At 50.4% G+C, this 23,034-nt stretch overlaps 1 protein-coding gene across 1 annotated transcript; it reads right to left on the minus strand.

Annotated features, from left to right (window-relative positions):
- Positions 1-616: 616 nt before the first annotated feature.
- On the minus strand, positions 617-13,515 carry OVGP1 (oviductal glycoprotein 1). Its single transcript, XM_062193482.1, has 11 exons — positions 13,491-13,515; positions 12,890-12,919; positions 12,274-12,478; positions 11,453-11,509; positions 9,800-9,965; positions 9,207-9,331; positions 7,926-8,034; positions 7,640-7,825; positions 5,597-5,713; positions 1,815-1,950; positions 617-891 (listed from the first exon to the last, which is right to left on the minus strand). The coding sequence occupies exons 1-11, from the start codon at positions 13,513-13,515 to the stop codon at positions 617-619; spliced, it is 1,431 nt and encodes a 476-aa protein (XP_062049466.1).
- Between the last annotated feature and the right edge of the window lie 9,519 nt (positions 13,516-23,034).

Genomic DNA, 23,034 nt, shown 5'->3' on the forward strand with positions numbered 1-23,034 from the left:
AGAGGAGGAAGCACAGGGTCCACACCGCGGAGCAGACGCACACGCCCTCCTTGCAGAAATAGCAGCAGAGGGAAATGATCCTGAAAAGGAGAAGCTGACAACGGGGCTGCCCAGCTCATTTCCAGAAAAGAATCTCAGAGAACATTCTTGTGTCTCCAAGTTTATTCATCAGAAGAGCAACTGATGCTCCGTGGCTTCTCCCCTGAGCAGTTCACGGATGGCTGCGGTCAGGCAGCTTCGGTAACGTCACTCAGGACAACACACAAGGGCTTGCCCCAGCTTCTGCCACCAACTGAATGCAGGCTCCCTGATCCAGCACGGGGTTTTTTCTTTTATCAGAGAGACAGGGTTTTTTTCTAAGTGTCATTGAGTTGAGTGAGAATAAAGCGGCTGTCAGAAACAAGACCTGGGCCCTGGACAACAGGGACAGAGGAGAGCAGCGCATTCCCAACGTCTACCTGCACACTAATGTTGCCTATCCTAGGGGCGGTGACTGCCTCGGAAGTCGAATTCTCCCCTTGCAGAGACATAGCCTGCCCACCAGGGGCCACTGATGTCTCTCAAGGGCTACAGCCTTCCTTCCAGGAATCACCATCTTCACTCCAGGGTCTCAACCTCAAGCAGAGGTCATCTTTCCAGGGGTCATGGGCTTCACCCCAGGGGGCTCAGTCTTCTCTCCTGGAGCCACAGTGTGCTTGCCGAGGGACACAGCTGCACCTCTGGGTGCTTCAGACATCCCACTGCTCTCAGTGGCCATAGCCTCGCCCCCTGGGGGCAAAATCTTAATATCAGTGGTCAGCGGTTCCGTCACGGCCAGCCTTTCCGGGTGACTTCTTGAAAAATTCATAGCAGAGGAGAACCAGAATTGTGGCAAAGGTGTCGGGGTGGACTCTGGAGAAAAATCATTGGGAAAGGATGAGATTCCTGCCTCTTCCTTTCTATCTGATTAATTTCTGGTACTAGAGCCACCCCAGGTTCCAGTCTGCTCCAAACATCTAGACTTGGAAGATCTCAGAATGTACCCACTGGAGGCTAGAGGTGAAACCCACCGCACAGAAGCCACGCTCCGCCACCCCAGCATGTTGACACGGCCCCAGCCTGTCAGTGAATTTGTCCCATTTCCAGTGAATGACCCCAAGGAGGAATCTACCCATTCTTTATGCTGAAGTCTTCATTTTGACCTCTCTGTCTATCCCATTGGCAAGACCTTTCTCCCTAGGCCTAATTCCTTACTTACTGAATCCCGAGGGAGAAGCCTCCTGTGTTCCATATCACAAGAGGCACCGGGGACAAAGCCGAGGGCAAGGGGGGCCTACGTGACGCGTTCTAAACAACCGGGCTGAAGCCTTGACTCAGCTGCAGCTGTCTACAGAACCAGGCCCACACTCCCTCTTCTGAGGCTGTTCCAGCTCCTACCAGCCAGGGCAGCCTCTGCTCTCAGAAAGAGACACCAAAAGAAGCCAAATTCCCTTCTCAGTTCTTGCCATGAAGGCAGGAGAAACATGGAAACTATTACCTATACTGAGTGCCAGCTGAGCCAGTACAATTTTTATTCTATATCTTATTTAGACCTTAAAATAATGTCCAGCGTAAGGATCATTCCCATTTTACAGGTAGGGCAAGGGAAGCTCAAAGAAGGCAGTCAGAAAGGCCAATTGTCCCAACAAAGACCAGAGTACGTGCTAGCCTGACATCACGACGTCTCTTCCTTCCATGCGTTGTTGCTTCACCAAAGCATTTAGACCTGGGAAAAGTGGCCCACCAGTGCCCAGTCATGCGACACCCAACCCAGCGTGCAGGGCAAAGCTACTCACCATCCTGCACCAGGAGGTCATTCAATGTGTAGACAAGGGGGAAAGGGCCATTGCCACAGAAAGTGCCCCTGACGTCATCCATGTCCAGTGTCCACACCATAGCCCCCCCGAAGTGCTCTCTCTTGACAAACATTGCCTGTAAAAACAGTAGTCCGTTAACCGTGCTGGCCGCTCTCCATGCCGGGTACAATGGCAAAAATCTGAAGATAGCCCTTTCAGGAGGCAATGCAGTGGGGTGCTTAATAGCCACGGGGGGTCTTGAAAAATCACATAATCCTCAAGGTTGCCTCATTTGTTAAAAAAAAAAAAAGGAATAATAACATTTGCAGCATCTTTAGAATCCAAAGAATTCCTAGATACACAGATGGCAACATGGGTGAAACTTGAAGACATTATGCAAAGGGAAATGATAAGTCCTGCATGAGCCCACCAACGTGAGGTATCTACAGCAGTCGATTCATTGATACGAAAAGCAGAATGGTGATTTCCAGCCCCTGAGGCAGGGGGGATTGGCGGTACAGATTTTTGACCAGGAAAGATGAAAAGTTCTGGAGAGGGTTGATGGTGATAGTTACACAGCTATGTAAATGCACTGAATTCTACCAAACTGTGGGATTGGAAGTGGTTAAAATGGTCATCTTGTGTTCGATGTGAAGTAGGAATGCTGCGGAACTTCTCTTAAAGAGCCTCTCATATAAAGCATTTGGGTCAACACCTCGCACAAGTTGAAGCTCAGTGAAAGTTAGTTACTATCCTTCTGGGTCCCCACAATCATACTAAATTACAGATGCTGCTGTTTTGTTTAAAAATCACTTCTTTATCTCACACTAGTGCTATAAAGTACAGAGAGGATTGTAGTCTTTTCACATATGAGAAAATACAAAGACTTACATCTGTGGTTTTTAAAGCCTCAGCCCTAAATGGCAGGGTACATTAACTCAAGTCCAGGGCCTACGCTTAGCCTGCCGATGACATCACGGTATAGAGCAAAGGAGATCCCCTCACATCCAAATAGCTGTGTGAGTTGGTCATTGTGCTCCTTTTTGGGTTTTACTTCCCCCAAATGTAAAATAAAATAGAAGGAAGAATCCAAGCATTGTGAAGTCTGGAGCTGTGAAGGCTCTAAAGTTTACCCTATTTACAAGCTAACAAGTTAGCCTGCCAGTTTTATACACACACACACACACACACACACTCTGTACCTCTTGATCAGAGACTGTTGGCAGCTACAGAAAAAGAGAGTTGCCAGAATAGCACCTTGAGTTGGTTCGCGCTTCCAGTTACTCAAAGGGCCATGTGCTGGAGGCTTAAAGTTCCCTGGCGCGTGCAGCCGGGTGTGCACCACAGAGAAACCGCAATGTGATCAGACTTGGAGCTTTTATGGGATGGTGGCACATCTGGCCCTGCTCCCCTCCAGAGCAAGTGAGCTTTGCTGTGCGGTGTAAACAAGTCCTCATTAGGAAGCGGACCTTTGCCATCGTCCAGTGCCAGCAGTGGTTTCTGGGGAAGGGGGACCGGCAGGGCTCTATTTTTAGCATAGTGAGACGGCTTCCTTTGCTCAGAATACCAGACTATGCAGCAGCACCAAGAAATCCTGGAATAATTATCTCTCAACCATGATCTCCAGGCTCTCTTTTAGCTCCAATAGTCTCTGGTCAAATACCATTAATGCCTCACCCCAAGCTGGGCTCCTACCCCTCTCTAGTTCTGCAAGGCACAGTCACTCCCCTTTAAAGCAAGCCCACCCCCAGCTGCTGGTCCTGGGGTCTTCCTCCCACATGTGGAGTCGATGCCTTCTCTGATGTCCTGTGGGTCGGATGTTTAATCCTATCCAGCTGGGTAATTCCACTGAGTCCTTGCTCTTTCCTGCCTTCCATTCCCACGTCACGGAGTGAGGCGGTGAGGCTGGAAGCCACGCCTGCCCCAGCAGGGGAGATCTGCCGAGGCATCTCCAAGAATCTTTCTTGCCTTCCTCCACCACATTGTGCCCATAGAAAAGCCACCTGCTGGGGCCAGCACTGTGGCATATCACACAAAGCCACAGCCTGCAGTGCCAGCATCCCATATGGGCAACAGTTTGAGTCCCAACTGCTCCACTTCCAATCCAGCTCCCTGCTATGGCCTGGGAAAGCAGTAGAAGATGGCCCAAGTCCTTGGGCCCCTGTACCCACGTGGGAAACCTGGAAGAAGCTCCTGGCTCCTGGCTTCAGATTGGCGCAGCTCCAGCTGTTGCACCATCTAGCAGATGGAAGACCTCTCTTTCTCTCTCTGCCTCTCTGTAACTCTGCCCTTCCAATAAATAAATAAATCTTTAAAAAAAAAAAAAGACATTTTGAGGTCCATGCATAACATACATCCTTTCAGATGCACACTCTCCATGAGCTTTTTCAAAACTCTTCTAAGCATGGATTTCAATTTTTTACTAAATAAGCCTATCATTTTAAAAAAACTATTTATTTATTATCTGAAGGGAGGGGAGAACAAGATAATGAATCTTCCATCTACTGGTTCTCTCCCCTAAGGGCTGCGATGGCTGGGCCTGGACCAGGGCAAAGCCAGGAGCCTGGAGCTCCATCAAGGTCTCCTACATGGGCGGCAGAGGCCCAGTAGTTGGCCATCTTCTGCTGCCTTCACAGATGCATTAGCAGGGAGCTGGATCAGAAGCAGAGTGGCCTGGACCAGTGCCAGTGCTCAGATATGGGATGCAACGACACAGGTGACAGCTCAACTCACTGTGCCACAACGTCGGCATCTAACCTTATCTGTTACTTCCATGTTTCCATGAACCTTCTGAAATGCCTTCGCAGAACAGTGCTGTGACTTCTGCTTGCAAGATCCAGTACCCAGGCAATAGCCACACCTTGAAACTTCTCACCCGTAAACTGCCTCTCCTACCCACTCTGGCCCGGACTCTCCTTCTCTCAGAGCTTCCCAAACACCAAACCGATTACCCATGGAGACACACTAACACAGCTCCCATGGTTTTTCCTAAGAACTACTGAAAGTCAAGAGGCAGAATCAGGAGTTTCTACACACATCAAGTCTCTCGGGTGATTCCGAAGCAGGGGTAGGTTCAGGAACCTCTAAGAGCAGGATGTTTCTGTTTTAATTCACTTTGTATAACAACCCTCTCAGACTCAAGTGCATGAAACACCTGAGTGGGCAGTCTCGGTCACTGTCAGGTTCTGCGGCTCTCAAACTTGCAGGTCATGCACCTGCTCGGGAACCTGATTTTTCCCACAACATGAAGACTTACCTCTTTCACCAGCCTCCAGGTCCTTCCATAAAGAACCTCTGTTGCACTCAAGTTCTTCTTTGAACCTGCGACAAGCTTTCTGCCCCTCCGAGCTCTCCTTGCGACACCTACTCCTACCCCCTCCCTCAGGGGGCCTCCCCTGGCTCTCTCACCCCGCCCCCTGTCAGTCATACTCATGCCATGCTTAGTATGATCTACCTTGTGTAGGTATTTACCGGCCGTGACATCATCTTGTCCAAAGGAAAAAAAAGACAGCATCCTCCCAAAAGCTGTGTGAACTGAAATATTTATTCCCTCAGAATCAAGATTCCTTCTTTTGAAAATAAGATAGTTGGACTAGAAGGGTCTGCACATTAAAACTTAAGTTTCCCTGACACTCCCCAGATCCAGTCATCCTCACCTTTTCACCTTCAACCAGTCCACACCATGCATGTGTGTGATCACACACACACACACACACACAGTGGACCAGGGCCCATGGAAGCCAGTGGGAAATGATCTGCTGGAGCAAAGGAACCAGCCTCACCTTGTAACTGAAGCTGATGGCGTCGTCATAGCCGACCCACTCCTTCCCCTTGTAAGCATAGGGCACGTACTGGTAATCAATCCAGTGCCTCTTCGCCTTCCGCACAAAGGAGCAGACCTGCCAGGAGGAACAGCGAGTGAGCTCCATGGGGAAAAGCACCAGCAAACTGTTCATCATTGCCCCAGGAGAGCGAATACAGGAAGAAGACGAAGGAAGATCAAAGAGAGGATGCGAAGGCACTCCCACAGGCCCTCCTCTCTATTCTGAGCAAATTCCTGCTGATACATGTCCCTCTCTCTACTGCCCATGGCAAAAAAAGAGAGAGAGAGAGAGAGAGAGAGAGAGAGAGAGAGAGAGAGAGAGAAACAGAACCAAGGACTGGATGCCCTCCTGAAGAAACCACGACAGGCTTTGGTAGGTAACACCAGTACCAAAGTAGTACGAGAGTACGAGCAAGGTATCTGATGACCAAACCTAGGTCCTTTCAAGGTGTTTTTATAATCATGTCTCTCCTCTTTCATTAGACTCCGGCACAAACTGCCCCCTAGAGGTAGCTAGTTATCAAGCTAGCCCTTGAACTTCTAGCACTTTCAAAGTTCCTAAAGGCAGGGGAAAGTAGGTTGTCACAACCTGCAGAGCATTTCAGTGTCTACTGGGTGCCGGCTGTGTGCTAGGAATAATGGTGCAAAGAAGCAGAGGTGCTCATGTGCTGTGTTAATGTCTAAGTGCTTGCCTTTTTCTTTGGGTGCTGGAAAGGTTCTGTCCATCAAACTCTCTTTGATCCAAACTATCCTTAAAAAACATTACTCCAGCCGGCGCCGTGGCTTAACAGGCTAATCCTCCGCCTTGTGGCGCCGGCACACCGGGTTCTAGTCCCGGTTGGGGCGCCGGATTCTATCCCGGTTGCCCCTCTTCCAGGCCAGCTCTCTGCTGTGGCCCGGGAAGGCAGTGGAGGACGGCCCAAGTCCTTGGGCCCTGCACCCACATGGGAGACCAGGAGAAGCACCTGGCTCCTGGCTTCGGACCAGCGAGATGTGCTGGCCGCAGCGGCCATTGGAGGGTGAACCAACAGCAAAAAGGAAGACCTTTCTCTCTGTCTCTCTCTCTCTCACTATTCACTCTGCCTGTCAAAAAAAAAAAAAAAAAAAGAACATTACTCCAACTATGCCATCACTCATCACATTTCATTGGACTAGCAGGAAACACCTCCAGCCAGCTGACCAACCAGCCAGAGACTGGAGAGACCTTGGCATCTCCAGCACTGTCCAAGGTGAGGGTGTAGCCTTCTGCCTGGCACTCCCTACATCCCCAGTGCCTTTCTACCTGCTGTCCTCTACCTGGGCAATCCTTCTCAGCTTGTCACCCCTGCTCAGAATTCTCCCATGCTTCCAATGCCGCTCAGAGTCTACCTGCTCCCCGAGGACTCCCAGGTCCCTGCAGCCACGTGCTCGTGTGTCTCTTACTGACCTCGCTGATGTCTTACATTGCCTTGGGTACATGTCTGTTCCCTCCACTCCCGCCGTGGCAAACCTAAAGATGGGGATGAAGGAGTGCAGCTGGGGGAGAAGAGAGCGAGGACCTCTGCTATGGGAGGTCATGGGATTGCTTCAACAGAACCCAGCAGTGGGGAAGGAGGAAGTCAGAGGGCAGAGGTGAAACAAGATTGGCCATGAGTTGTTAGTGATGGAAGTGAGGTGAGGAGGACATGACTTCTTCGTGTTTGAAATCAAATTGTACATATGTATATATATATAATATGAATACATTTTACTTAGAAGTCAGGATTTACCCATTCAACATTTAAGATCCTTTTGAGGGGGTGAAATATCTGTTCCCTTCCAGACTCCTCTGAACTCCTTGTCCCTAACCAAGGACTCAGATAACTTCCCCCAGAGAAAAGGACAACCTTGCGCATGGCAGATTTCCCTTGCCCCAACAGACTCCTCCTTGCCTTCCCTCTTGCCACTGCCCCTTGCTCTGATCCTTGCCCCAGCTGGGGCAGGGGAGCCCTAACTTCCAGACAGAGGTTCCTACTCCCATCACCTCATAATAAGCCAGGAAGCCAGCTTGCTTGGTGTACTTTCCTGGAGATGCTGGTCCGATTGCTTGGGCCTGCAACCCATGGTTAGTGGCTTTGAGGAGGTGAAATGTGCGTCCATAGGTGGGGAACCCCATGATGAGCTTCTCTGAGGGTGCCCCGAGCTTTCGCCAGTAATTCATGGCATATGCCTGCAGGTAGAAGGAACGCAGACCCGTCCCTGTTACTCCGAGCCCACGGCCTGGGCTCAGGGGCACATTCTGGGCCACCCGGGACCTGTCTTTCTCTTACCGAGGATTTGGGGTCTTCGGGCAGAGAGAACAGGGGACTGTTGTGCCCTGTGAACTTTTCCCAGCTTCCATGCAAGTCATAAGACAAGACATTAATGAAATCCAGGAGTCTGTGAAGGGCAGAAAGAGGAGGCATCTCGGTCAGGCAGGCCAGATCTTCATGTCAGATGAGCCAAATAGCTGTACGTGGGGTGCCAGAGCAGCCCTGCTCTGTCCGCCTGTGGAGCCCGCCCAACCTGTGCCACCCACCAGAGATGCAGCCACCGGCACAAACTGCTGGCTGGGGACAGCTGTGCATCAGGGTCTAGGCATTCTGGGAGTATCCTGAAGGTGGGCAGGAAACACACTCGGGCCTGATACCACTCACAGAGGTCTGCGTGGACGCCCCAAAAGATGGCGGTGCTACTCCAGGGCAGTGAAGGAACGTGCCTCACCACTCAAGCAGCTCCAGGAAGTCACCTCCTCCTGAAAGCTCTCGGGACCACCAGGTCTAGTGAAACATGCACCAGGCCAGAGATGCAAGGGTGCACACTGATCTAATCTAATTTCAATGTGGCCAACGGCCTAAGTACACCAAGTTCAAACTCAGGATAGTCTGTTTGCCCGAAGTCACCACGCTGTAGGACTCCGAGTCCTGCCTGGCCACGAGGTCAACACTAACAAACTGTGTGCTCACCTTCGCTCCCATGTTGGAGCTGCCCTTCCTATCGCCATCACTCACAGGCCCACCTCCCATCCTCGCCTTTGGTCTGCATCTGCGCCACTTGCTTTATCTGCAAGTCCTTGCTTTCTGAGATGGAAGGAAATTAGCCCAGAGACAGCGTGTCCAGAGAGATGTGTGAGCTACTCTTGGGCAAGCCTTGTAACTTTTGCATGGAGACCTGCTCTGAGAGCAGGGTGTGCCTGGGCGATCTACTTCTGTTTTTGTAGCAGTGCTGGTCACTCCTCTGTCCCTCCATGCCAGCATCACTGCATAGTGTATGCTTAGAGCTGGACTCTGGGCAGGAAGAGGCCAAGTCCATGGGATTTGCTGCAAGAAAACCCTGCCCATGATAAGAAGGAGAGCTGGTTCTTCATCACCTCCCGCTGATCCTCTATAGAAAGCATCGGGGCATGCTGGAGCAAATTCTCCTGCCTGCCTGTGGCCCTCAGCCCACTCCAATATGCACTGACAGCAGGGCGGGCACACGGTGAAGTCAGAGGCAGAGGCTCGACAGCTCCAGAGTTCTGAGCTCAAAACCCTCCTCCGCCCCGCAGTGGCCCACCCCATCAAGGCACTCACTTTCCTAGAAGGCGCACATCGTAAGATGTTTGGACGATGTGTGGGACCCCAGAAACAGCAGCGGAGAGCAGCAACCGGGGACGCTTGATGAGTAGTGCCTCCCTTTGGAAGGCAAACAGGAGCTCCTAGGGGGAAAGAGAGACAGGCACGTGGACCCTCGCAGGACAAGAGTCAGGAAAGCAAGCGTCACGCAGGAAACACTGAGCCCACGAGCCAGGCTCTGGGGACCCAAAGGGGAGTCAGGCGCTGTCCCTGCCCGCCTACGGGCTCGTGAGAAAGGCAGGCGTAGGCTACCACGGTGACTTCACAGAAGGGTGCAGGCAGGCCCAGGAGCACAGAGCTCAGGCGGACGCTGCCCAAGAGAGTCCAAAAGGCTGCACAGACAAGGCCACTCTCAGGCTCGGGGACTGGAGCACCCATGGGGCACCTGTCAGCAGCAGTTCCGCCAACGCCTGTAGGTGACGGCAGCAAAAGAACACTGTCTTGCCTCGCTCCTGCCCTGCCCCTGCCTTGTGCTCCTCCCCTGCCATGAGCCCAGACACAACACAAAGTAGAACCATTTCTGCATTCCGGAACTTCCAGCCCGGCCTTACTTCAACTAAGAAGAGAAAAGTCCACCGGTCATGGGCAGGGCTGCCTCTGAGCCCAGGGTACAAGAAGAACAGGTCGAGACCGTCAAAGTTGTGTGTCCTTAGCAGGGATATAACTGAGTTGATAAATTTTTCACGGCTGGCGAATGAAGACAGCATGGCGGTGAACCTGCGGAGAGAGCAGGAGTGAGGCAGGGAGGGCTGTCTGCCGAGCCACAGCCTCCCCGGGACCCTCGCAAGCCGGGTGCCCAGTGGCCTGCACAGCCCACAGGGCTGGAGGGAGGGAGGGCTGAGCTCTGGCTTCCCTGCCTCTGACATGCGGCTCCCAGCACCAGGACTGAGCACCCAGGAGCAGCCGGGAGGATGAGGCGGGAAGCTGCAGACACAAAAAGTGCACAGCCCGCAGTGGTGGCACTGGCTGCCCCCAGCTCTGCCGCCAAAACACGGCACACCCACTGGCAAGGCATTTGCTGTCTGCTCACCACCAGGTACCCAACCCCGTACCTGTCCCATCGCTGACTGGATCAGGGGAGGGGACTGAACCAGCACTTCTGGAAAGATCCACGAGCCCATTTATGAGTCTGAGCTGCCTAACCTGGCAGAGGCCAGTGCTCTGTGACGGGGCACCCATCCTTTGGTTTTACTCTCCATTTGCTTGTTTGCTTTCTTCTTCTTTTTTTTTTTTTTTTTTTCTATTTTAGTTTGTTTTCTGTTCCATAGTGAACAGAAATTTCTGGAAAAATTCCAACTTATAAGAGCCTAACCTTAAGTGATTCTAGGCTAGCTCTGTGAGTGCAGAAAATGAGCAGACTCGGAGGCAGATGGGCCTGGGGTCCATTGTCTTGTTTTCCCTCTCCCAGTTGGATGCTCTCTGAGGGGCCCATGGGAGCAATCTGGCAAGTTCCACAACCCCCACGACTCTTGCTTTCTCTTGGAACACACACAGCCACGGTGTAAGCTTCTCCTGAGCAGTAATGACATAATGTATGCGAGGGCCGGGCTTGTGCCTGGAGTGAGAGAGGAGATGCCTGGTGCTGGGCACAGCCATTTGTCGGCTCACACACCAATCCTTCCTCCATCGCACCCGGAGGTCCCGTGGAAGGCGCATCCTCCCTCACTGCGGCCACCAGCTCCCCCTCTCGTGCAAGGAGGCCTCCGCCGTGAGACAGGGGATGCTTCCCCGGAGCACAGGCAGGCCCTTGTCATCCCCACACTGCCCTGTGGAAGGTGAGGTGCTAACCAGAGCGGCCACCAGGCCCATGCACCAAGCCAAGCATTCGTGTGTCACTTCCTTCCCTCTAACACACTCTGCTGAGGTTGATGTCACTGGCTCCATTTATCCAACAAAGAAACCCAGGCCCTGTGAGATGTGGGGTTTATTCTTCCTGTTCTGAACAAGGCCCTTGGAGACAAACCTCCACCTCGTTTTGTCTCTCATACCCTCCCACCTGCCTTCTCACACTTGTAGGAACTCCTGACTCCCCGGCCCCCCATGCAAGAGGCCCGGGGGTCCCTTGAATCCAGGTCAGGAGTTGGGGCTGTGTCTGCACCAACTTTGCCAGCTGCAGGGCCACGCCGGCTTCTTCTCTCCGGTCTGTCCTCACTTCTAGCCCACGAGTGCCACCCTCCCGAGAGAAGGTGGTGATGCAGTCTCACCTGGTTGTGCCAAAGTTCCACCCTCCAATGGACAGCAGTGTTTTCAACTCTCTGTTCCTAGGGGGCAGGAGAGAGAGTTGTGAGCTGGGTCCTCAGTCTATTGCTTCACTCACTGGGAGAACAGTGGGAAATGAGGGGATGGGAGGCCAGGGAAGCAGAGGAGAAAGGAGATGCCGGGGAGGAGAGAGGAGAGCCCAGGAAAGGGGAGTATAACAACCACCCCTGAGTCATCACAGCCCAGCAGCTCCCAGGCTGTTGGCAGCCCACCAAATCCCCCACACCCTCAGGATGCTTCCAGGAGAAAAGAGCTACCCAAAACATTCCTCCATTTCAACAACTGTCTATGGAGCAATGACCATGTGACTGCTTTGGGTGCTTGAGAGACGTCGGTGAACGGCACACACCAGCTCAGCCTTCAGCGCCCTGTCCGCTGATAGCCATTAATGCCCTGGCGAGACTTCCCTCACAGGACCGCTTGGGAGGGGATGGCTTGAGCACGCACTTTCTGAGCACCAGCTCTATGCCAACCACTGACCTGGGCACCTGCAGACGCAGGAGACACTGCTGCGCCCCTGGAGGAGCTCACCACTAGAGGGAGGCAGAGAGGGGAGAGAGAGGCAACAGCCAGCCAAAGGCAAGGAGGTGAGAAAGAGCTCAAGATGTTTGTCACCGGGGAGTTCTGAAGGTGGGAGTGCTCCTGAGAGGAGGCTAGGACTGGAAGAATCGGAGAGAAGTCAAAGGGTAGCAGGGAAGTGGGTTTAATGCTCCTCTTGTCTCTGCAAAATCTGAGAATCTGACCCCCAGGCCCAATACAAACACACCTCTCTTTGAGTTTGTTGAACTCTGGGTAGAAAATTCGCTCATCTTGGACATCCTTAGCAACGATCTCATTGTCGTTCATTGAGGCAAACGCGAATATCAGGTGTGTGCAGAGAAACGGGTCCAGGTCGTGGGGCAGGATGGCGGCGGGGCCCGGTCGACTATGTGCCCAGTTGGTGAAATAACACACCAGCTTGTAGGCAGCACCTGGCGAGGGAGAGCATATAGGAATTGGCAGAGACCAAGAGGGACAGGGCCCAGCTTGCAGAGAGCAGTGGGAATGCAGTCCAGGAGGCCAGGCCACTGGAGCATCCTCTGCTCCCTCCCCACGTACACCCTGCAAAGCTACGCCAAGTTCCTGTCCTTCCCCTACGGCTAAGGTCCCGGGGTGGAGAAAGAATGCCTTTTAAATCCTGGTCAGAATAGATGTGCAAGTCTGGATTCTGGCACAGACTGAGTGCCACAGCCGGTGACCAAAATCCTCCACTGAACTGCAGTGGATCAATAACCCCCGACGACAGAGCCAGGGGAGGGCGGGGCTGAAGGGGACACTTAGTGCAGAGGACATCTCAGCCAGGGCAGCTTCCTGGCCCTGGAGGGCAGAACACAATTCCTTACCATCGTGGCAATCCAGCACAAGAACCAGCCCTGCAGAAAACAAAGGGGAGGGTCACACAGGGGTTTACCACACAACCCAGCACAGCCTCTGGCGAGCTGGGCACCCCCTCCAGCTGCAATGCACAGATGGAGACACAACTCGTTCCCTCTCCTCTAAAGTAAGCAAGTGCCGCTACATCTACCTAAGTCCCTTTCCTCTCAAGTGGACACCATGTTTATCACGTGCTTTGCACAGGGCCAGCAAAAACTTTAGGCTGTGATTCTTCACCCTGGCACAAATGTAACAGTATCGACATCCTGGATCCCCCTCCACTCCAGAGATCCTAATATGTAACAGTACCAACATCCTGGATTCCCCTCCACTCCAGAGATTCTGATTGGTCCAAAGTAAAAGACAAGCATAAAAATGTCTAAGGAGATGGCTGCAGAACCACTGGTCTGCTCATTCCCCCCTGGGTCCCTCTGACCCTTCACTGTGTCCGTCCATTCTTACATAACCTAGGCCCTGAGTCCCAGGCAGCTCTCTCAGGCACTAGAGAACTAATCAAGAAGCCTGCTATTTGCTGGAGTAAGTGACACTGCCAGGACCTGCCACACTCACCAAGCCACAGCAACAGCCTCCCCATCTCAATGGTCTGACGGTTGCGAGGCCAGAGCTCCAGCCCTTTATAGGAGCTGCCCCGTGTGTAGAGCTAGAGCAGCACCCCAACACACACACACACACACACACACGGCCAGGATCGGTGATCTATGAGAGTCACGGTGACCCCAGATCCACGTGTACTCCCTCCCTACAACAACTGGGCTCCCAGAGCCAACAAAGCCCAGCTCTGGCTGACACTGGCAGGGAATTGGGTGTCCATCACGGGCCAGGACAAGGGCAGGGCAGCACTCCCGGGCCTGCCTGGTGCTTAGCCCCACTTCCTGGAAGTCAGTCCCACATGGCCTGTGTATGGGAAGAAACACTGTGTTTAGTAATAAGTCCATTGTTGTAACTTAGTGCTTGGAGAAGCAGCATAATATGAGGTTATAATAATATGAGACCCAGCTTTGGGCCTAGGCTTTGAGTTCAGGGGTTTTGTTTGTTTGTTTGTTTTTCTAAGAATCAATGTATTTTTTTAAGATTTATTTATTTGTTTGGGAGGCAGAGTTACAGAGAGGCAGAGGCAGAGAGAGAGGTCTTCCATTCACTGATTCACTCCCTAGTTGACCACAACGGCTGCTGGGCCGATCCAAAGCCAGGAGCCAGGAGCTTCTTCTGGGTCTCCTATGTGGGTGCAGAGCCCAAGGACTTGGGGCCATCCTCCACTACTTTCCCAGGTACATTGGCAGAGAGCTGGATCCTAAGAAGAGCAGCTGGGACTTGAACTGGTGCTCACATGCAGGGTGCGGCTTTACCTGCTACACCACAGTGCCAGCCCCAAATTCAAGGTTTTAATTATAGATCTGAATCCCTGTGTCATGACCTAGGAGCTTCAGAATCATGGACAAGTTACTTTGCTTCTGTGACTTTAGTTTCTACACCTATAAAAGGGAGATAGCGACTCCTAGGGTTGTGTGAGGCTGAGAGAGAATGTATGAGAACGGGTGCCTTCAGTGCTTTGCACATAGTAAGGACTCAGTGAACTGCAGCACAGTGGGGTCTCAGTCTCAAAGGCTGACACTTGCCAGGCAGGTGATGTCAGTGGGTGAAGCAGATGCGGTAACATAGCTTGATTTCTGCATTCTTAGAGGAACAATGGTTCAAGCCCAGTGACACACTTCCACCAAGCTTCGCTGTCAGACAGCTGAGAAAGACTCGGTGTTGGTGGAGCCTTCAATTTCTCAAGAGAGAAGACACAAATCGGAATTTTTAAGTGAGCCAACAATATTGGAGTCAGCGTATGCAGCGATGGTGAGAATGTGCCACGACCCTCGGCAATGTGATGAAGACACGTCTGGACGTCTGACAGCCAACTTGGGAAAAGTGTAACAACCACAGTATCAAGAATAAACAAAGGTCTGTGTTAGCCCCCGCTGCTAGCAGCCATCAGTTGTCTCCCTCTGCCTCGGGGGTCCCAGGCCGTATCTTTCTCCTCATAAAGATGTGTCCCTGCTCCTAATCCACACGTGCTAACACAAGGTACTAAGCAGGGGTCGATATAACACAGAGACTTCAAAAAGTTCATGCAAAGGGCTGGTGTGTGCCAAATAGGTTAAGCTGTCACTCACAATGCTGGCATCCCATTTCAGAGTGTCAGTTTGAGTCCCAGCTGCTCCACTTTGATCCAGCTCCCTACTGATGTGCCTGGGAAGGCAGCAGAGGATGGCCCAAGTGTTTGGGTCCCTGCCACCCATGTGGGAGACCAGGATGGAGTTCCTGGCTCCTGGCTTCAGCCTGGCCCAGGCCCATCCTTTGCAGCCTTTTGGAAAGTGAACCAGCAGATAGAAAATCTCTCTTTCTCTGTCTCTTCCTCTCTGTCACTCTGCCTTTCAAATAAATAAATAAATAAGCAAATCTTTTTTTAAAAAAAAATGCATGGAAAATGATGTGGTAAAAAACCTATACATGGATTTCAAATACTTTTGCACCAAAAGGATCTTATCTTTTAATTCTATTTTTACACAAATGTTTTGAAGTACCCTCCAATGTGACCAAGAAAAATAACAATGATCAGTGGCCAGATTCATAGAATATCTATCCTCATTTTCAGTATGAACAAAATCAGGAAAATCGCCATTTTTAAAACAGCAGTTTTCTTGGCTATTGTGGACTAAAACAGTAAACAGTATAGAATATCTTGGGCAGGGAGAGCTCCCTGGAACGCTGTGAGAACCTCACTTCTCAGAGACTGGGTCTCCACCTGCTCCTTGGTCTTTGCTTTCGTTACATATTCAACAATAATCCTTGAGCACGTGCCAGGTGCCCCTAGGAACTTGAGGCAGTTCCTTCCTTCAAGGAGCCTATGGCCTCGTGAACAGGTTGGTCACGTCCCCTGTGTGTGTCTTTTTTCATGGAGAAGCAGCATGAGGGGTGCGGTGAGGAAAACATGAGTTGTTTTTATCAAATAGATCGAGATTCAGTTCCTACTCTGTACTGGGTCCCTGGAGTCCCACCTGGGCCAATGTTAACCTGTAAGGGAGGTAGTGGTCTGAACACTGGATCAGGCTTGGCAATAACTTGTATTATTGGTTAGGTTAACCCTGATGTGGTTGTCTGTTCATTAATTGATACGGAAAATTCTGTGATGCTGTGATACATGTATACATTGGGCTTGTTCCCCAGTTCCTAATTCTTGCCGTCTGTTCTCTGCTCTGACTTCCTGTTCTATAAACTGCAAGCACACACTTGACTCCTAGGGCCTGGTCCGGACCCAATCTTGCCAGGCTCCCACTACCCCAAGAGCTACCCGGCTTCCTTAAAATCTTCTTGACGAGGAATGCCAGCCACTCTCTACTCCCGAGTCCCCCACCTGCTGGCACCCCTGCTGAAGACTGCACAGCACAGATTCTCCACTGGGCTTGTGCCTTTCCACACAGACTCCTGGCTGTACCCATCACAGATGCCAAGTCCGCCTGCCCATCTGAACCTCATCCCCTGCAGCTCAGCCTTCTGGGTTCCCACACTGCCGCAGTGGCAGGGATGGATCTCAGCCCTGACCGCTCCATTCCTGCAAGAGTAACTGATGATGCTGAGAACGCCAAGACCTAACAATGGACCTGCAAGAATGACCTCTGCTTAATTCAGGGATGACCGTGCCAAAGCGCAGGCAACTGTGACTCTGTGAGCCTAGCAGATGATTAACAGCAAAATGCTGAATGAGGGTTATAGAAAATCGGCGTGCCGTGTTGTTCTGTTGGCCCTCATCCTTTTCCCCAAGTTCTTGTTGTCAAAAATAATAATAATAATACACCCATTGCTTTTTATTTTTACACAGCCACCCAGACGCTCAGAAAATACTCCTCCTCAGCACTTGGGCTCTTCTCACGAGGGAGATTAGACAGTTACAATGTCTCTTGTTTGGGTGACTAACTGAAGAAATTCCTACACAACTGCAACCGCTTTCATATTCTAGAAGATTTATCTAGATAAACCAAGCTCTCAGTGCTTTGGTTTTAACAAGATGTGACCGAATCCCTCACAGCACTCTTGTGAATGCAGAAGTAGGACTTGAACAAAATCAGTGGCTTGAATAATCTGAGAATCCAAATAGTGTTGACTACAGATCAGTGTCAATTCTCCAGTCAGTTATCCAATCTTGACAATGAAGATTTCCCCATACTTGATATAAAAGATGATTTGGGGTGGTGGGTGAAGGATTTTTTATTTTCATATCTAATGCATATGTTTTAATGTATACCAGAGAATATATATTAGCATATAAACCCATACTTTCATAGGCCTTATTTAAGCTTAAATGTCGAGGCACTTCAAAAAAGAATATCTTTAATAAAATAGTAAATGTAGTGTTATTTGTTTAATCTCTTTAGGTGTCATTTTGGTAACACTGCAAACCTAAACACACACATCCTACAACCCAGTACTTTCCCTTATAAAAATGTATCACACAGATATACTAGCCCAAATATGCAAAGAAAGCACTGGTTTGTTCATTGCAGTTTTATCTGTAACACAAAGTAGTAAAAGCAAAACAAAAATCCCAACTGACGAAAGGACCATCATTAGGAGATGATGACTACGTCATTGCACGTCTGTCCGTGGTCCCTTTCTTTGCCTTTTAAGCCAGTGGTGCTCTATTGGTCACAGTTTTGCCCCCTGGGGACACTTGACAAGGTCTGCAGACATTTTGGGTTGGAACAATTGTGGAGGGTGTGCGTCTGGTACCTAAAGCATAGAAGCCAAGGATGCTGCTAAACACCCTGCAGTGCACAAGGCAGCCCCACCACAGAAACTTGGGCAGTACTGATAACTTAGTAGTGCAGAGGGCGAGCAGCCCTGGGCTAAGCAGACAGCTCTTTGTTGTTGCTGTCATTGTTCTGTTCCTTTCATTCCACACAAACTTGAGAGTGCATTACTATTTAAACACTTGCAACACTAGATTTAAAAATTAAACAAAATGGGGGCCAGCATTGTGGCACAGCAGGTGAAGCTGTTGCCTGTGACACCAGCGTCCCATATGAGCATTGATTTGAGTCCCAGCTGCTCCATTTCTGGTCTAGCATTCCTGCTGAAGTGCCTGGGAAAGTAGAGGAGGATAGCCCAAGTGTTTGGGTCCCTGTACCCACTTGGGGGACCCAGATGGAGTTCCAGGCTCATGGCTTCAGACTTCCCAGCCACTGAAGAAGCCATCTGGGGAGTGAACCAGTGAATGGAAGACCCCCCCCCCTCTCTCTGTCACTCTGCCTCTCAAATAAATACAATAAATCTTTTTTTTTTTAATTAAACAAACTGTCTCCTTTATTACAAAGTGAGCTGTTTTAGTGAAGGATCCATAATTGATCTCTCTTTGTAGCCCCAGAACCAGCAGTTAAGTGGTCTGGCTTTGGAACAAACTGAGAAACAAGCTGAGAAAAAGTACAGCCAAGGAAATGAGCACATACAGGCTTAGAAACAGGCAGAGCGGGGCAGTTGGTCGAGAAAGACTTAACAATGTATCTGACAATGACCCTATATTTCGTGGATGCTCTTAGGGGAACAGAGATGACAAGTGTGAGATGGCTGGCTCGGGCTGACCACTCACAGTGGCAACTGTTGCTGAAGATTATTGCTATCGGCAGTGAGGTCAGCACCTAACAGTACTGCACTAATTGTCCAACAGGTGGAACCAATTGACACCTGGGGTCCTCTCCTACTCTAAGAGTCTATGGCATTGCCCTGAAAGCAATTCATTCATTCATTTACTCGTTTATTCAACAAACATGTATATTCTACCCTTACGATGCAATAAAAAAAAATCAGAAACATTCGAAACTAAAGATGTAACTCAGATGTCAATCCGGACTGCCTGCCCCTCAGTGGTCTGATTCAACTCTGGCTGTGTCACCCAAAGCATCCTGTGGTCTGAGGGCGCAGGCTTTCTGCACACAGCTTCCTGGTGCGTGATTTAGACCTTGGTCTACCTGTCACTGGGGGCTTACGAAGTTCTAGGGGTACATGGAGTCCCAGCCCAAGTTCATCTAACAGTGGCCCAGTGTGACCCTGGGCTTATCCCTGTGGTTAATTCCTTAGGACCCAGAATGTACACTGGAACTTAGTCAGCAACAAGCAGAATCCTCACCTCATTTCACGGACCTATGGAAGAAGCATTATTATAGTAGGAAGGGCCAAGCAAAAGTTCTTGGAATCATGTATGAATACGAGCACCCACAATAAAACAACATAGTAAAGGAACGCAATACTAATTCCTAGAGGAACTGCAGAGGGAAAAAATGCCACCCCCAAAGACTTAAGTAATTCAGAGGTGATGATTTCTAAGACATCTTCCTTAATTCACCCAGTTGGCTGCTGCAAAACCCAGATAAATCCTGGAGAATGTGTTGGCTTTGAATTACAACAGAATACCTGAGGCAGCTAACTTATAAAGAGAAGTGGGTTACTGAGTTCAGTTTTGGAGGTTCACAGTCCCAGATGGGGCCATGGTTTGGCCTCTGGAAAGGGAAGTGGTGGCGACAGGAAATCGATCATATATTGAGCCAGGAACAGGGGACTGGGGCCCAACAGTACTCTCCTAAGGCAGGGCCCCAGTGACCTAATGACCTCTCTGCAAGGCCCCATCTCTTAAAGTTCCACAGCACCTCCCAATACCACCACCTTGGGGACCCAGCCTTTATATATGGATGTTTTTTGCTGTGGGAAGCCTGTTAGCAAACTCCACTGCTACTCCTGTTGCTGGTACCACTGGGCTACTGTCATTCATTGCCAGCTACCCAAGCTTTGTGGCTTTTAAAAAAAAAAAAAGGCTTATTTGTTTATTTAAAAGACAGAATAATAGAGAGAGGGAGAGATAGGGGCAAACTTCCATCACTGGTTCATTCCCCCAAATGGCCACAACAGCCAAAGCTGTGCCAGGATGAAGCCAGGTACCAAAAACTCCATTCAGGTCTCCCACATGGGTAGCAAAGACTCAAGTGCTTGAGCCACCTTCTGCTGTTTCCCAGACATCTTAGCAGTGAGTTGGATCAGAGGCAGAGTACCTGGGACTCAAACCAGCACTCTGAAATCAGATGTGGCCACCCCAAACAGAGGCTTCACACACTGCCACAACACCCTCCCCAGCTACCCAGTCCTTGAATCTTTGCAGCACTACCACCAGGTTTAAGTCCCAGGTGGGAATGTTCAAATGGCCAAACCAATTTACCTGCCTATACCCTAGGGGCAAAGAAAACTGGGGCCCCCCTTTAAGTTCCCACTGCCTCCCCCCCAAATCACAACCATGCAATCTATTTTAAAAGCACACCCAGCATGTTGCTTCTGTTTGAGATTCTTACTATGGCTCACAGCAGCAGCAACCCAGCTGCTCTGTCCCTGCCTCATCTAACCCGGACTGCAGAGACCCTCTGTTCTACTGTGCTTGAGGTTCCTTCCACAGCAGCACTTCTACACCATCACTTCCATCTGGAATTCTTCCCCAGCCCCAACCATCAGCTAACCCACACTTAACCTTTAAGACTCACTCTTTAGATCTAGTCCCAGGTCAGCAAGCTGGCAGAACAGAGGCTCCCCCACGCACATCCCTTATAGCAACAATTACATGGGAGTCTTGGGATACAGGTAGGGCATTGTGAAAGTCCAGTGGAGCCTAAGACCTAGAAGGGTTGTTTCAAAGAGACATACACCTGCCCAGGTGGAAGCCTGGCCAACCAAGGTCCCAATTCCAAACCTGGAAATAGTGACATTCCCCTGTAGACTTAGCTACCATCCTGTTTGACCTTTGTTGTGCTACCAAAACCATCCACTCAGGGTCCCAGGAAATGTCGTGCATGTTAGTGGCTTAAGTGACAAGCCTGTGGGTCTGTCAATCTCACTCCCAGCTCTGGATGCTGACAATTGGCTCCAGCCCCCTTAGCTGCAGTCTAAGGTCAGTCCTGCCTGCCCATGGACCCTCAGTATGACCTCAGTCCCACTGTGGACTTTTAAATAGACTGTAAATCAGCTACAGCCCCACCCACCACCCTTACCTGCAGTCTGGGAGAATTCCTGCCTGCCCAGGGACCCACTAGAAGACACATCTGTCCAGGACCCCAGTGGTAGCCATGTAGACTTCAGTCTCAACTTTAAACCTGAAGCAGTCCTGTGGCTCAGATCCAGCCCTTCTCAGCTATGACCTAGGGCCAGTACTACCTGCCCAGAGATCCACTCAGTTCCCCAGTGGGAGCACTTCCAGGGACCTAAAGAAAGCCACACCCATTTGTATACCTTAATGATGGGCCCTCCGTCTGCAGACCCTGAAACAGATCCTCACTGCAGTGCCAACCTTACCAAGCAAGGCCCTGGAGGCAGTGCAGTCCACCTAGGGACCAGGAGGATCCATGACAGGAGAAGACCTATTAACAGGCCCACCAACTGCAGACTCTACTGTGGACTCAGCAGCAACCCTACGTCCCATCTTCAACCCCATTCAACTGGGATCCCAAGAGGCAATTCTCAGCCCAGCGACCCAACAAGAGAAGGCCTTTACTTGATGAAACCTGCATGTAAAGACCAGTAGAGGGGCCAGCGCTGTGGCATAGCGGTTAAAGCTGCCACCTGCAGTGCTGGCATCCCATACGGGTGCCGGTTCGAGTCCTGGCTTCTCCACTTCCAGTCTAGCTCTCTGATATGGCCTGGGAAAGCAGCAGAAGATGGCCCAAGTGCTTGGGACCCTGCACCCACATGGGAGACCTGGAAGAAACTCCTGGTTCCAGGCTTTGGATGGGCCAAGCTCCTGCCAATGCAGCCATTTGGGGAATGAGCCAGCAGATGGAAAACCTCTCTCTCTCTCTCTCTCTCTCTCTCTCTCTGCCTCTCTGTAACTCTGCCCTTCAAATTAAAAAAAAAAAATCTTAAAAAAAAAAAAGACTAATAGAGATGTTTCCTCCTTTCAAATGTACAGACACCAACACAAGGCTACATATGTCATGAAGAATGAGGTATACAGGATTCCATCAGAGGAAACTAACAAAGCTCCAGTGACAGACTGAAAAGAAATAGAGATGAACAAACTGCTTAAAGAAAAATTTAAAATAATCATCTCTGAGAAGCTCAATGAAATGTAAACATAAGCACAATAAGAAAAGTTAGATTAGGCCGGCGCCATGGCTTAACAGGCTAATCCTCCGCCTTGCGGCGCCGGCACACCGGGTTCTAGTCCCGGTTGGGGTGCCGGATTCTATCCCGGTTGCCCCTCTTCCAAGCCAGCTCTCTGCTGTGGCCCAGGAAGGCAGTGGAGGATGGCCCAAGTCCTCGGGCCCTGCACCCACATGGGAGACCAGGAGAAGCACCTGGCTCCTGGCTTCGGATCGGCGAGATGTGCTGGCCGCAGCGGCCATTGGAGGGTGAACCAACGGCAAAAAGGAAGACCTTTCTCTCTTTCTCTCTCTCTCACACTATCCACTCTGCCTGTCAAAAAAAAAAAAAAAAAAAAGAAAAGTTAGATTAATAATGAGTTTAGTAATGCAATCAAAAATATTTTTTAAAGTCAGAGTCCTAGAGCTAAAGGATTCAATTACAGAGTTGAAAATTTTAAAACAGCAATCTTCAACGGCAGACTTGATCATGCAGAAGAAAGCAACATTAGAGAAAAGTCATTTGAAAGGAACCAGTGCAGGGGTGGGGGAACTTTTTTCTGCCAAGGGCCATTTGGACATTTACAGTGTCATCTGTGGGTCATACAAATGTACCAAGTCAAACGTTAGCCTGCTATAGATCTACTGCGTCCCACCTGCAGCTGGCTTGGCAGGGCCACACTGAATGATCCACGGACCAGACATTCCCCACTCCTGAATTAGAGGGACAGAAAAAAAACCAGCAAGACAGCAAGAGGAGTTTATAGAACACCATCAAATGTAAAATAATGTTCCAGAAGAAAATATGGAAAAAGGAGGAGTAGAAAGCTTATTTAAAGAAATACTGCATGAGAACTTCTCAAATCTCAAGTGGTAAACAGACGGTCACATTCATAACACTTAAAGAGCCTCAAAAAAGATAAACCCAAAGACTACCCTGA

Source organism: Lepus europaeus, chromosome 5, assembly GCF_033115175.1.
Source record: "Lepus europaeus isolate LE1 chromosome 5, mLepTim1.pri, whole genome shotgun sequence".
Classification (NCBI taxonomy): Eukaryota; Metazoa; Chordata; class Mammalia; order Lagomorpha; family Leporidae; genus Lepus; species Lepus europaeus.